The 14,086-nt window shown below is 48.0% G+C and overlaps 1 protein-coding gene across 3 annotated transcripts in view; it reads left to right on the top strand.

The window, feature by feature from the left end:
* The first annotated feature begins 408 nt into the window (after nucleotides 1-408).
* The window catches only part of SAMD12 (sterile alpha motif domain containing 12), a 335,623-nt gene continuing 321,945 nt past the window's right edge, over nucleotides 409-14,086 (top strand). For all 3 annotated transcript variants that reach the window (XM_037048435.1, XM_037048436.1, XM_037048434.1), the window contains exon 1: nucleotides 409-560. In XM_037048435.1, the coding sequence (XP_036904330.1) occupies nucleotides 548-560 (13 nt within the window). In that variant the 5' untranslated portion in view covers nucleotides 409-547. The remainder of the gene's footprint in view (nucleotides 561-14,086) is intronic.

Here is a 14,086-nt window from a genome sequence, read left to right as displayed (position 1 = left end):
TAAATGGGTGGCCAAGGAGGCCAGAATACAAGCCCAGGAGATCCCACCGAAAACCCCGCCGCCTCCTGCCGCGGACTCCACTCCACCGCTGCCAGGTGCTTAACCCCTTCTCATTGAAGGGGAGATCTCAATCACCGGTCTCCACTCTAAGTGCGGAACGAATCCCACCTCAAGGCATCTTGGGAAATGTAGTCTCTGCCACCTCCTGGGGTCCCCGGGTCCTTTCACAGGAACCCCCAGCGGGGATTGCTCTGCGTTGGCCGGCTGAAGCCAGAGCTGCAGTCTGAGTGTGGAGGGTAGAGCGCTCCCCGCAAAGCACTCGGGGTGTTTTGGAGGATCGGAGAGGAGAGAGGGAACTACACTTCCCAGTCGGCCCCGCGCGGAGCTGGGAGCCGGCAGCCTCTCTCTGCGTGACCGCGGCAGGTTGGTCTTGGAGCAGATGAGCGCAGAATATTGAGGCGAAAGCGCGAGGAGGGGGGGGATCGCGGGGGCAGAAGGAGTATCTCGGCCAAGAAAATTATGCATACGTTAGGGAAGCTCTGAGAGAATGGCTGTGGAAGGTAAGGGACGCTTGGGCATTTTAAGCTCCCTCTTAACCCGCGTACCCCAATACACACATCCTCGGTGAATCTTGGGGAACGTGGGGAGGACAGGAATGGTGTTGGTGGCGAGCGGGCCCTTTCCTCTTACACCTCTTGGCGCTCACCTGAGCCACGGAAGGCCAGTGGGCGCTTTATTCAGTTGCTTTGGAAAGACACGTAGGTGCGCAGGACTCTAGGCTTGGAGACCAAGTGTCCCTGATGTGAGACGACGTGCTGGAGAGGGGGCACACGCGGAGAGACAGGCATGAGGTCTTAGCCCCGAGGGTCCTCTTTCGCTGCCCGCGCCCTCTGGGCTGGCTGGCTGGGTGATCAGCGGGGTGGCCACCGTGCTGGGGATGCTGGCTTTGCCCCCGACACATTGGAGACGACCCTGACCAGGTGCGTCATCGGAAAGTACCGACTGCGATTGGATCGAGGGCCCCTCGTCCTGTGCACGAGGCAGGGGCGGCGGCAGATACACCCCGAGAGTAAAGGTGCTCCTACACCTGCCTCTGTTTATCCAGCCCTCCCGGGATTCCAAAGTTTTCAGAAACAGAATGGAATCAGCCAGGGATAAAAAGGACAACCAACCTATTCGATTTCGTTGAATTCATTTCTTTGAAAACCACCTGCCTCTTTCCTAGTATAATTCTGGCCTTTGGCTTTGCAGTTTTGGCTCAACAATCCCGCCCCCTTTGAACTTCCTGGTTAAAAGCAGGGAAAGGCGGTATGTGTAGGATTCCGAGTTTTCACTTCAGATTCTCTTAGATCAGAACATAGGCTTTCCTGTTGAGGGGAGTTCTGGGGGGGAAATATGTGGACCAGATATGGCTGGTCAAATGTCAAATTGGAGGTCAAACTGATCAAATGAAATAGTCAAGGGGCTAAAGAATGCCTCTTTCACCTCCAGAATTGTGGTTCATGAGTGTGGCTCAGGTCGGAGCGCAAGGGGCTGGGTGTGTGGGGAGAAGAGGGCATGCCTGCTAATTGCATCAGGCTCCCTGCCAAGGGGAAGTGAGCCTGTTCCTTATAGGCTGCAGGCAAGAAGAACCACAAGGACTGACTTACTTTCCTGTTCCCTCCTTGCCCCAGGTGAGAAAAATTAAGCTAATTTGACTCTTGTTCTTTATCATTACTTAACCCAACTAGCAACAACCCAGCAATAACCCAGCTCGTGTGTTCAGCTTTCATGAATTCGGGGAACTACTGCCTTTGGGCTGCCTCAGGTGCAGAAGTCCCCAGCTGGCCACTTCCAGTTGTCTGGTGATCGATATCTAATGAGTTTATTTATGTATTTGGTTATTTAATGCTATGTAACATATGTGCCTTTGAACAGGACAAACACATAGCCAGACTTCTCTGAGTTTCCTGTGCAAATGCAATAATAAGGTGGGAATCTGGCTATTTTCACCTTACAAATGATGGTGAGATAAAACTTCAAATTTAAAAAGGAAAGACAAAGTTCATCCTGAGCTTGAGGCCAAGGGTAAACTGATCTATGGACACCCCCCCCCCCATCAGATGACGCTTATCTTCCCCACTTTTCTGTGTCTCCAATGAGAGGCACTCTCACTGCTTGCCAGTCTGCAATGTACTTGAAAAGCATTTCCTCGATGCTGGAAGAAGTACAGGATTAGTTGTACTTCTTGTCTGGTGGGTTATGATACCTTCCGAAAGCAAGGGTTTTGGAAGCACGTACACGTGGACCCTGGAGAACTTACAGGGAAAATGAATGGAGTGAATTATTTGGTTTGATAGCCTGCCTGGCTAGTAAAACAGGAGATCCTGAGTTTGAATCACAATGGGGTCTCCACTTAAAGAATGAAGGAAATATTGTCGTTTAAACTTCGCCTGCAGATACGATTCCTTTCTCTGGTTTTTGAAAAGGCAGGTTTCTCTGCCTGGATTGGGCCTGCCTGGATTGGGCCTGCCTGGCTACTGTCATTTGTTCTTCGGAGGCTCAGGGGAGGCTTCCCTTCCTCTGGGAACCCTTCCCAGCCATTCCCTTCGTCTGCCTTCCTGGTACTCTACCCTGTCTACGGGAGGGGCCTTCTGCACTGAGCATCCCTATCTAGCACCTGTGCTTCCATCTAGCCTCTTACCATGCTTAACCTCTCTCTCACTGGACTGTAAGCCTGTAACCCCTTGGGGGCTGGAACTGTGCACTCTTTGGCTTTATATTCCCAGCACAGTACCTGACCCATAATAGGTACTCAATAAATGCGTTTGGAATGCATGGGAAATACATTGAGGGAGCTTTTGTAGCTGACTCCATAGTGTGGGACTTTCATAGGCATCCAAATGCCATAAAATAATGGGTTTTGCGAGACGTGAAAGTAGGGGGCACTTTTCAAGGATGTGCCCCTCTCTTCGGTCTTTTGTCTTGGTACTTGAAGGACCTTTGGGGCCAGTGGTTCTCAATCTGAGGGGCCATTGTCCTCCTGAGGCATGTTTGGGGTGTGTAGGGGCTAGTGCTGGCCTCTGCTGCTGGTATTTTGTGCCCAGGAGCCAGGGATGTTAACTGTCCTTCAGTGCCTGGTCATCCCATACATCATCCCCATACGTCGTTCCCAGCCCAGGACCAAGCTCACAGAGAAGCACTGATTCAGAGAATAAGGCATTTTGCCAGAGGAACTGGAAGAGGAAATATATGTTATTTAACATCTGAACTATAATTTCTGTATCTGGAAAAAAATGGGTATGTTACTATTTACTCTCCAGAAAAGCTGTGAGGATCAAGCCAAGGAAAAGGTTTATACAAGGGTGCATGGGGCATAGATCCTCAGTAAATGGTATCTGTACTCCTTTTCCGTCTTTTGAAAAAAAACTATTTGGCACGTGTTTTGTATCCTAAATTATCACTTAACTCACACCGGTCTTTCTAATTAGTGACAAATTAGGAGGTTTTTGTGATGTGTAACCTGTGTTTTAAAGTCAGCTTGAACTTGCAAAAGTGTTAAGAACAAGAGGGGTGGGGGGTGGGGGTTCATTCATTTTACTGAACGCGCAGCCTTGAGTCGAAGATGACAAAGAGGCGCACCTTGTTTATGGTTTTATGGCTACCCTGCGTTGTGTTTTCTTCTTTGACTGTGATGCCAACATCCTAATTCTGTTCCCAGGCCTGACCAGTGCTTTCAGCTGTTGGGCAGCTGGGCGCCTGGAGTTGTACTTTCCAGCCATAGAACACCTGATGGTCTGCGTTTACATTGGGACTGCACTGGCACCCATTGTTTATGTAAACACACACACACACACACACACACATACACACTGTATTGTAATAAATTACCCCAAATAGCTGGAGAACTAGGAGCACCGGAGGGGAGGTAGCTGCAGAAACCTCCTGCAGCTCCGCAGGGTAGCCCACTCTCCTTGATAGACTGTGTAGACGGTTGTGTTCACTGGGGTGCAGTTTGGCAACGGAAGTGGGTGGCACTGTTATACAGGGAGAGAGCAAAAGTAGGTTTGTTGGGGACTGGGTTGTCTTCGTCTCTTTAACGCCAACACTGGCGACTGGCAGTTGGAGGATCACAGTCATCGTTTCACAAATGAAGTATAAATGCCCCAAAGCAGGAGAAGGGTTTTCCAAGTCCCTGTCCCCCGTTCATCTCCTTGCTTCATCCACAGAGCTATGTAAGTGAAGTGGAGCAACTGGACCTTGCATATGGCGTTTCTATTCCAGATCTAATAAAATAGCCCCTCTTACATGGCAGAAAAATGATTTCCAAGATTCAGCATCCCCCACCCAACTAAAATTTCCGTCGGAAGGCTATGTGCTCTAAATGACAACTGTGTTAGGGAATCTGAATTTCCCGTCATAAGCAAACAGATTGGCTTATCAAATGGTCTCTCATGAGTCATTCAAGGCTCAGGTTCTCTGGGTTTTCTCCTGTAAAAGAGTGAGAAAACCGCCCTTCACCAAACTATTGTGAGGATAAGTAGCAACAGTGGCTGGGGAAGAGGGCAGACAAGATAGACACCTGTTACAAACAGGAGCAGTTGGAAGTGATGCTCTGTATGGGCCCTGTTTGGATTCAGAACTGAGTCACAGGGAGTCACAATAGCAGATAAGAACGTCACCTTTAGGACAAGGCCCCAGGAGTTATTTTTTTTTGAGCTTTGGGTTGAAAGATAAAGTGGACTTCCTAATATTGCACCCTGGCAGTGAAACAACCCTCCCAGAAGTGCCTGGCTGGAACATCAACAATGAGGGGGGGACAGAGAGGGAGGCCCTAAGAGGGGAGGAGGGAAGCCTGAGTCACCTGGGCTTTGTTCCTTTTCGTAGACTTGCTTGTGAATCACTGTCTTCTCCTCTTCGGAGAAAAGCCCATGAGGGAGTGGAGAGACCAGAAGTGTCATGTTCAGGGACCTGCCCCCCTCCTATGACCGGGAAGCAAGGAGGAAGATGGCGGTCTTGCTGCTCACACACCTGCTTTTTTCTAGCTGCATTTCCTTGTTGAGAACACCATTCATGTGCATCTCTTCTACTTGGTGGTGCTCTCTGAGGGCAAGCACCGTGTCTTAGGCCTGGCCCATGGTAGGCCCTGCATGAGGCTTATCGGATGAATGAATGAGTGGGTAGGATTACGGAGGCTCCTGATTTCCACAGAGCCCCCTTGTAACCCTAAGCAGCACTCCCAACCGTGTTCATGTACAGAGCGGTTGTAAGAGCAGTGGGACTGTGGGCGAGTTTCCCCAACAGGGCACGTACCTGTGCCATGTCACGATGTTAGTGTCCAACTAACTGCTGTCCCATGTCACTTATCACCCAGGGTCCTTTTTCTTCTCGCTTTCTAATATTTTTGTTCCCTAGCTCGTGAGATCTGGCCCCCCTGCACCAGCAGCTTCTATTAATCATTCTTTTAGGACATGAGAGTGGTGAACAGAAGCCCATCCCTAAAGATTCCTGCCTAGTGACTGAGACCTGCGGCCTCAGACCTGCTGTGGCAGTGGTTCCTGCCACTCCCCTCTCTTCCTCCGGACGTCATAGCCAGCTCAGGCAGGGTTTCAGTCTCATCCTGCTGTTTGTTGCATTGCCTGGCCCAGCCCTTACTCGTTCCCTTCAGCCCAGCCTTTCTTTCTTGTCCGCCTTGCCTTACTCATCTGCAGGAAAAAGGGCTGGTGCTACTAAGGGGAGATTGTGTAGAACCTTTGCTGGTGTAGCTGTGATCTGGAAAGCTGAGTCACAGTGGGTGCTGTGGTGACCTGTTGCAGGAGGGGCAGCCAGGGATCTGAAGCTGGTACTTGAACTCTAGGGAGTGTCAGGTGTGTGTGTGTGCCGGGGGTGGGGGTGGGGGGGTGGCAGATTGCGAAGACTCTTCCATGGCCTCCAGGCAGATTTTTCATTTTCCATTGATAAGCCCGCAGCTGCCTGTGGTCCTGGCCGGTTGGTTGTCATCCCGTACACCAATTTCCGGTTGGGGTACATATAGGAGACAGCTGATAGATGTTTCTCTCTCTCTCTCCCTGCTTTCTCCCTCTTTAACGGCAATAAATATGTCCTCAGATGAGGATTAAAAAAAAAAAGAATACTTCCTGTGTGCAAGAAACTCCAGTAGATTCAGGGCAAGTCTAATAAAGAGGAAAGTTTAGCTTGCTCTGCTCTCCCTCCTGCCCTTTGGTGAAGGAGACAGAGAACCAGATTAGGCTGAATGATATAAGTGCTAAATAAAAGTCCAAGTGACATAATGTGGGAGGTCTGAGAACAAATGGAGCATTGAGTTCTGAGCTGGATGGGGAAAGCCTAACAAGGGAGAAGCATTTGAGTGAGCTTTTAGCAGGGTATTGATGGATGGGGGAAAAACAGAGTGGCGTATGTAGAATATGTTCTACCTAATGGATTTCCCCCCCAAGTCCACGTGTTACGGCTGTGTAGCCCTTTATGGGCAGGGAAGTGGATGAGGATGCTCCTAAGTCACGTCTGGTGCATTCCTTCTCCCAAAGGCTCTGTGATCTGCTGGGCCAAGCCTTCAGCGCTCCCTGCAGCCCAGTTGGATCTTGTGTAGAGTCCTTCTGAAGCCACAGGAGAAAGCAAGGAAGCTTCTCGCCTGTGATGCAGGCGGGTTCCTCCCCAGTTTTCTGAAGGGGGATGCAGCAGCTCCTCCAGCCCTGAGCTGGCTCGTGAGAGCACACTTGGCTATATTTAGTCTGAGTTTCATAAAGTGTGGGTGCAAGAAGCTGCTTGGACAGCTCGATTCCCGCAGTGAAGAGCATGAAGGGGCGGCAGCTGTCTGGTGACAGGGGCAGCTGCCTCTCTGCCTTACGCAGCCTTTTTCCAAGGTCACAGGGGCCGGGAGGAGCCAGCTGGCAAGTTCAGTGCTTTTGCTCCTCGGCTGCCCTCGCTTCTGCAGAAGGTGTTTGGTGGTGTTCTGCCCAGCAAATCCCAAGTCTTCAGTGATTTGGCAGGTGTTTGCGGATTGGCCGTGGGGTGTGAGCCTCAGAGCTGCAGCTGATTTTGAGAGCGGGGGGGCACAGAATGGGCTCCAGTGGGCTTGCGCTGCACTTCGGGGGTGCCGATGCATGCATACCACTCACAGTGCTGTCTTGAAATGTCCAGCTCTGTAGCCAGACTGGGTGTGAGCCCCAGCTCTGCAGAGCACCTGCCGTGTGGGCCGGGCAGTTCACCGAACAGCTCAGAGACGCCTTTGCTCCTCTGTCAAATGGGCATATTAGTAGTAATACTCACAGGCATGTTGAGAGCGCGATATTAGTGTCAATAAAGCTCCTAGGACCCATTCTATTCTGGTAGCTGCTCAGTAAACACTCAGTAAATGTCAGGCGAGATGATGGGGGGGATGCTGTCTGTCTCTTCTTCCTGCCACACGTGTGAAAGTGTCCAAGTCATTGCTCTGATGATACAATGTGTGGTGTAATGGGAGATGCTCAGTGGAGGAATGCCCATTCTCAGAGTTGGGGTAAAACTGGCCTCCTCACTTTCAAATGTGTTACTTGATTTGTTAACTGTCTGACTCCTGCAGTCGTGAAGTAATAGAGGAAAGTAAAAGTGATTAAAACATGAGCGTATTCATGAAGGACTCATCGTTTAGATAATTCTTACCCTCCAAAAATTTACATGCCCCCTAATTCCCACAATTTTGTAGGCCAGGCCCTCTCTGATTGGTATGATAATCACTCAACCATGCAATAGAGTATGTATATAGATTGATTGCATAGAGCAATTTTGGGTCTTTGAAAAGAGGAAAATTTCCATGGACCCAATGAAAATGATATTGGAAAATTGATGGTATCATAAAGCTGTGACTCAATAAAGATATGGCAGAGTTAGGCCAGAAAACCATTAAAGAACAGAAAATTGGCGTAAACTTGATAGGCACCAAAGAAAAAATATTAATACCATCTAAGGATTAAAAGAAGTCTTTGGTAAAAGTTGATGTCCTGAGACATTTTGGAGAATGTGATCTGTATAAATGGGCTATGAAAAGTCAAGCATGAAAATGACAAGTGTTTTCTCCTGTTGACATAAATCTTGTTGCAGAAGTTACATAATTAATAAAAAATGGATTTTTGTCAAGAATGAACACATTCACAATTATATCAATTTGGTCTAATAGATAATATAAACTGAGTTTCTCTTTTCAGGATGAGGCATCATTCAAGCTATTTTACTGTTAATTTTGAAATTTGCATCCCTATTCAAATACTCCCTCTCTATTCTCTATTAGTACTTTTTAAAAAATTTTAATTTGGGTAATTAGGTATCATTTACATACCATAAAATCCACCATGTGTAGTTGCATTTTGACAAACATGCACAATAATTCTGTCTTGTAACCACCACCATGATCAAGCTCAATTCTACACCCTCAAAAAATTTCCTTGTGCCCCTCCCCATCCTCACCCTCCCTGACAACCACTGCTTTGAACGCTGTCCCTGTCCTTTTGCCTTTTCCAGAATGTCACATGGATGATATCACATACTACGTTGCCACTTCTGGCTCCTTTCACGTAGTGTAATGTGTTTAAGATTCAGCCACATCGTTGCACGTGTCAGTCGTTGAGTTCTCTTAATTACCAAGTCCTACTTCTTCGAATGGATGTGCAACAGTGTATCCATTCACCAAGTGCGTTGGATCGTTTCCAGTTCCTGGTGATTATGAATAAACCACTATAAACTGTTACCTACAGGTTTGTGTGTGGACATAAGTGTATTTCTCTTGTCTAAATAGCTAGGAGTGGGATTTTTGAGTCATATAAGTAGTATACTTTTAACGTTTGAGCAACGGCCCCCAGTCTTCTAGTGCCACAGATGTATCTCCATCAATTTGGATCTTTTTCTCTGTACTAATCTTCTGATGACAACGAGGACCTCACAAGAATGGGGGAACTGCATTCATGGGGTCTAGGCGGGCAGCGGGGTGAGATGAAAAGGAAACACTTTTCCAGGAGTGGGTTCCTGGAGCTGTGTGGCTGCAGCAAACACACACACCGGTGTCCAGATCAGGGCTTCAGGCTTGGAGATAAGCTAGAAACACCACTGGTTTTGCCTCCAGAGGAAAGCTGTTACATTCCCTTCCATAATTAAAAAAAAACACACACCAGCATTTGCCATCAGGCTTTGGATATTGAATTATTTTTATTTTATTTTATTTGGTCGTGGTATGGGGGAGGCTTCTCTGTCCTTGAAAGCAAAGGTCTTGCCTGTCTAGGGCAGTTAGGGGCTTCATTTTGCAAAGCCTAAGAAAAGGTTACTTGACTCTGTTTCCTGCATGATTTAAATTTTGAGGATGACAGGGGCCAGGTTTATTTTTTGCCCAGTGTGATTCTGACTTGGAATTTGGTGTTTCATCTGCTGTCCTTGTAAACAGTGGGGGAAATGCTTAGTTCACCTGCAAAACCACATTGTCGTCAGCCACAAATCGGACATAGGGCCTGACAACAGATTCTGCAGTTGGGTCCAAGTGCAAAAGGACAGAGGGTGGTATAATTTGGGTGCAAACACACTAAGATTCCAGGATTTCCCACTGGTCTATGGAACCATGGGGTGGAATGTTTGAATTTGGAATTGCTACAGAATCCCAAGCTCCCTGGGTGCCTAGCTGTACACTGCTGAGGTCATAAAATGTGAGCCCAGGGTTTGCTGCCTCCCTGACCGGAGAAGGTGCCTGAGCACCATCCTATTTCACGGAGTTGAAAATGGGGTGTTATTCATGAGTCTTCAGTGGATGAACTTTCCCGCTGGTTTCTTGTTGCCCCCTTGAAGACCAGTGGTTTGTAGGCAGAGGAGAGGGCAGCCAGCAGCCCAGAAGTGGACACTGGGCTCCCGGCCCGGCCGAGTCATTGCCCTGCGCTCTCCTTCCGTCTGTGGGTAGCATCAGGACTCACTAAAGTGTGTCAGGACTTTCTGATACCCGAACTCTTGCTTTAGGTTTCTTTTCTGCTCTCTGGGAAAACTTAGCCTCTTTTACTTGGCGGTTGTTTAATAAACTGTAGGGTTAACATTTGGTGTTAAAGGCATCTAGGAAATGTGTGTGGCTATAGCATTTACTTCCCGCAGCTCGGAAGTGGATGTTCTTCACTTTATCTTCGCAACTATTTCTTGAGAACCTAATGTGTGCCGGGCTCTAGGAGGGTTTGATTTACAGCCCCGTAGGATGGTGGGTCAGCTGAGGAGAAGCAGATGTGGAGACAGGTCTGCTCAGGTCATGTTTCCACAATGGTGAGGTTATCCTCAGGCCCTTGATCACATCCATATTCCTGCTCCTTTTCCCTGGATGGTTTTTGTTTTGTTTTTTAAATCAAACATGTGCCCTTAGTCAATTCTTTTTTTTTTTCCTCCTGGGTTGCCACAAACCTTTAATTTATAAAAAATACATCTGTGAGGCTCAATAAAGCCAAATACAATAAAATGAGGTCTGCCTGTACTTCTCTTAACTACGACCTTAGTTGTGCCTAGCAAACATCTTGGGGGCTGGGATCTTAATCCAAGATGACAAGAGAAGACTTAAGGTTTCCTGGGATCCTTGACCCCCTTGTAAGTGTATGCATGCCCTGTATATGGGCCGTCTGTGCATTTTCCATGGGGAAAAGGCCTGGGGCTTTCATCTGTCCTCACAGGGGCGAAGGATAAATCAGATCAGTTCCATGAGAACCTGCACTTGACTTCTCTCTTCTCTGCTGCCACTCCAGAGCCTACAGCCCTCCCAGAAACAATGAAGGCCCTCAGCTATTTGTTGACTAGACAAGAGCGCTAGTGTTATTTTGTTCCTGCTCTCAGCCAGCCTCTTGATGTCCACTTTTTAAGCATTAGTTTTCATAAGGCAGTGGATAGGTGGTTTTTCCCACTGAAGCATTGAGACTATCGGACCAGAGAAGGTAAGAAATTTCCTCAAGGCCACACAGCTCACTTGGGGTGGAGCTGGGCTTTGTCACCAGCTCTCCCGTTTTCCAGGGCCCATGGTTTTGCACTGGCGTGTGTTGCTTTCTGGTTTTGGTTTTGTTCCAATTGGGTAGTTTGGTCCTGGTTTACTTTGCCTTTTGGAAATGTCGGTTGTTTATGAAAAACAATGTAATTAAACATTGCTTATTTGGGCTCTTCAGTAGGGAAGATTCTTTTAGGGTTTTGGATCAAACCTCTCCTAAGGGGTTTCTCTCAGTATTGGCTCTCTGCGGTTTCGCTTCTCCCTGTGTCAGCAGCCCCGGGTCTTTGGGTTTCTGTCACTGTGGTTGTGGCATGCAGCCTTCCACGTTCACTGGTGTGCCCAGCACCCATGAGTATGCCTGCCCACATATTTATTTGGATAATAAATACTTGTTGTGCACCCGAGATAAGATAACCACTGTTCACAGCCCCGAGCAGGGTAAAGAAATCTATGGTTCTGAAAGCTTCCTCTCATGCGGCTTAGAGTCGAGTCAGATTCAAAGTTGGGTTGTCAGTGCATCCCAGGAACAAAGGTATGGATTCGGGCAGGGTAGATTGTGTCTGAGCTCTGCTCCCCCTCCATCGGGGGGCTGCCAGGCCCACCCTTTGTTGTGGTAAGAGAAAAGGAAAGAACAGGAATAGATGTGAGAAACACTTCACAGGGCAGAGAGTGGCAGGGTTTGGGGCAGTTTAGTTACAGGGTGTGGCTGAGGCGGACGCAGAATTGGACCCAACTCTGCAGGTGCTCTCCACTGCCAATGCCACCACGTCCAAACTCCTGTGCAGTCAGGGCTCCTCCCCACATGGCACTGCCTTCCTGCTCCAAGTGGATTTCCCACCCCTTCACCTCAGGAATCTACCTCGATTGTCAGGGGGGTCCAGGACCAGCTGTTTTCTGGGCTCTTCTTGTGCCTTGAATCCCCTCTGCCTTTGCTCTGTTCTTCCCACAGGCTCACAGGTAGTTCTTCTTGCACATGTCTAAAGCAAGAGACCAGGTGGGCAGGACAGAGAGCTCCTGTGTGAGCTTCCAGGCAACTGCAGTGTTTCAGGGATGGGATGAGGAAGTTGAAGCAGGTCGCAGGGAGACCAAGTCAGAAGGGAGTGTGTCGGCATCGCCTGAAGCCCAGCCAGCAAGGTGTGTGCTGGGAAATGCCCATGCGTTCGGCACCTCATAAACTGGGAGGCAAATCCCCATCCCGGTCATTCAAAGATTACATGGGTGATGAGGAAGTTGCTTTTGATGCAAATGTATAGAGATGGGAAGAAGTGGAAGGCAGGGAGTAACAGTTGTAGGGAGAGAGATACCAAGGTCAAGGGAGTTGTGTACGTGGTAAGAAGTTGGAAGGAGGAGGACAAAGGGCCTTACCTGGGTGGGACAGGAGTTCAAAGACGCTTTTTTTTAAACCACAAAATAGTTAAGAGTGTTTATAGATGGTGCAAACTGACCCACTAGAGAGGGGGATTTTGAAGAACAGGCCCACCAAGGGTTTAGATGTATTGTCTCTTGGAGAAGGTGGTGTTCTTTTTGGAAGGGGTGGGTGGTGCGGATGAGGAGTGTTGTTAACTGTAAAATAAATACATCACTGAAAATATTAATACTTGTGGTCTGCGATAGGCAGTGTTCTTACTGCTTCTCGTCTACCGACTTACTAAACTTCACATAAACCCTGCGAGGTAGGCACCATTATCATCTCTTATAAATGACCGAGTGGACCCAGTGAGATTCGTAACTTGGCCCCGGTCACTCAGCAAGTAAGCAGCAGAGCTGATATTTAATAAACATAGAAGATGTTCACACAATTTCCTATCTAAGACACTTTGGGGAATCCTGGATTAAGACGTTATTTTCAGGATTTTCTTTAAAAATTAGATCATTAAAAGATGACCTACTGATACTGTTATAGCGATTATATCTTACATTTTTTCCTAAAGGATGACCTAGGGGAACATGTGGGTCACTGACAGTTTCCTGTGTGTCCTGTAATAACTCAGTCAAGATGAGACAGAATGAAACAGGAGGACTTCTGATTTTCAAATGTTGGGGGAGGGTATAGTTTCCGGAACATGAGTCATTTGCTGGAGCGGCTAGGCCTTGGTGGGTGCTTGGGTGTGAGGCAGAGGGTGGGTGCACAGACCAACCAGCAGGTGCCACGAGGGGACTCTGACCCTACACCCTGGGTTTGGGATTCCAGGAAAACAGCAGCAAGTAGAGGCGATTGTCAGAAAGGAAGGGACGCCACACACAAACTTGGCCGGTTTTACCAAGATGAGAACATATGCTCCATTTTCTTTCCCTATCTCCTGCCCCTTCCTGTTTTTAAAAGCCTTAAGACTTAGGTTTCCAGGGTGCTGAGGCCATTGTCCCCGATTCTTATGGTAAGTGGTCTTCCTGGACTGGTGATGAATTGTCTGTTGCTTTCTGTGTCTCTACAACCCCACGAAGCTCCTGCCTGCCTGCTGACCTGCTTTGCTTGGCCAGGGTTCCGTAACCGAAACTCCGTAGCTGGTAGCTTTGGCACTGTGTGTTTTCTGGGGCTCACCCCAAGGTCATTGCCACTGTAACCGTACCGCCCTGGCTTTCTGCACAGCACTCGTGCTTTCCAAAGTGCAGTTTCTGGTTGGCTCCACGGCCGATCCATTGGCAGCTGGAAGAGGCACACTCATTCCTGTTTCATAAATGAGGATGTGAGGGCTCCTTTGCCCAAGGTCACACAACTCATTAGTGGCAGAGCTTAGATTTAGAACTTGGTGTCTTGAGTTTTTTTTTTATTACAGCTTCTATCATTGCTGCTATGAGTGGAAAGGAAGGCACATTGCCTACTTTGAAGGGGTTTGTAAATGGAATGTTCTAAATGGGATCAAGAATGTTTCTTCAATCTCGGATGAAGGCAGCCAGCAGGGGCCTGTGGTCACGGAGTTCCCCAGCGGTGCCTAATCCTTGGCTCGAGTAACGAGAGATTAAGTTCCCCTTTTTTCTTCTCCCAGTATTTTCTTGGTTCTCCATAAGTTTATCTTCCAAGTAGCTATATTCAAGTAATATCTAGAAACATATTTTTCTGCACCTAGACATTTTTCATATTCACCATAGAAAGGATAAATTGAATACCAATAAGAAATGAATAACAAT

Source organism: Sturnira hondurensis, unplaced genomic scaffold, assembly GCF_014824575.4.
Source record: "Sturnira hondurensis isolate 20B ecotype Veracruz unplaced genomic scaffold, ASM1482457v3 Scaffold0006413, whole genome shotgun sequence".
Taxonomy (NCBI): Eukaryota; Metazoa; Chordata; class Mammalia; order Chiroptera; family Phyllostomidae; genus Sturnira; species Sturnira hondurensis.
The sequence above is the reverse complement of the archived record's forward strand: the minus strand, read 5'-3'. Positions and strand labels throughout refer to the sequence as shown.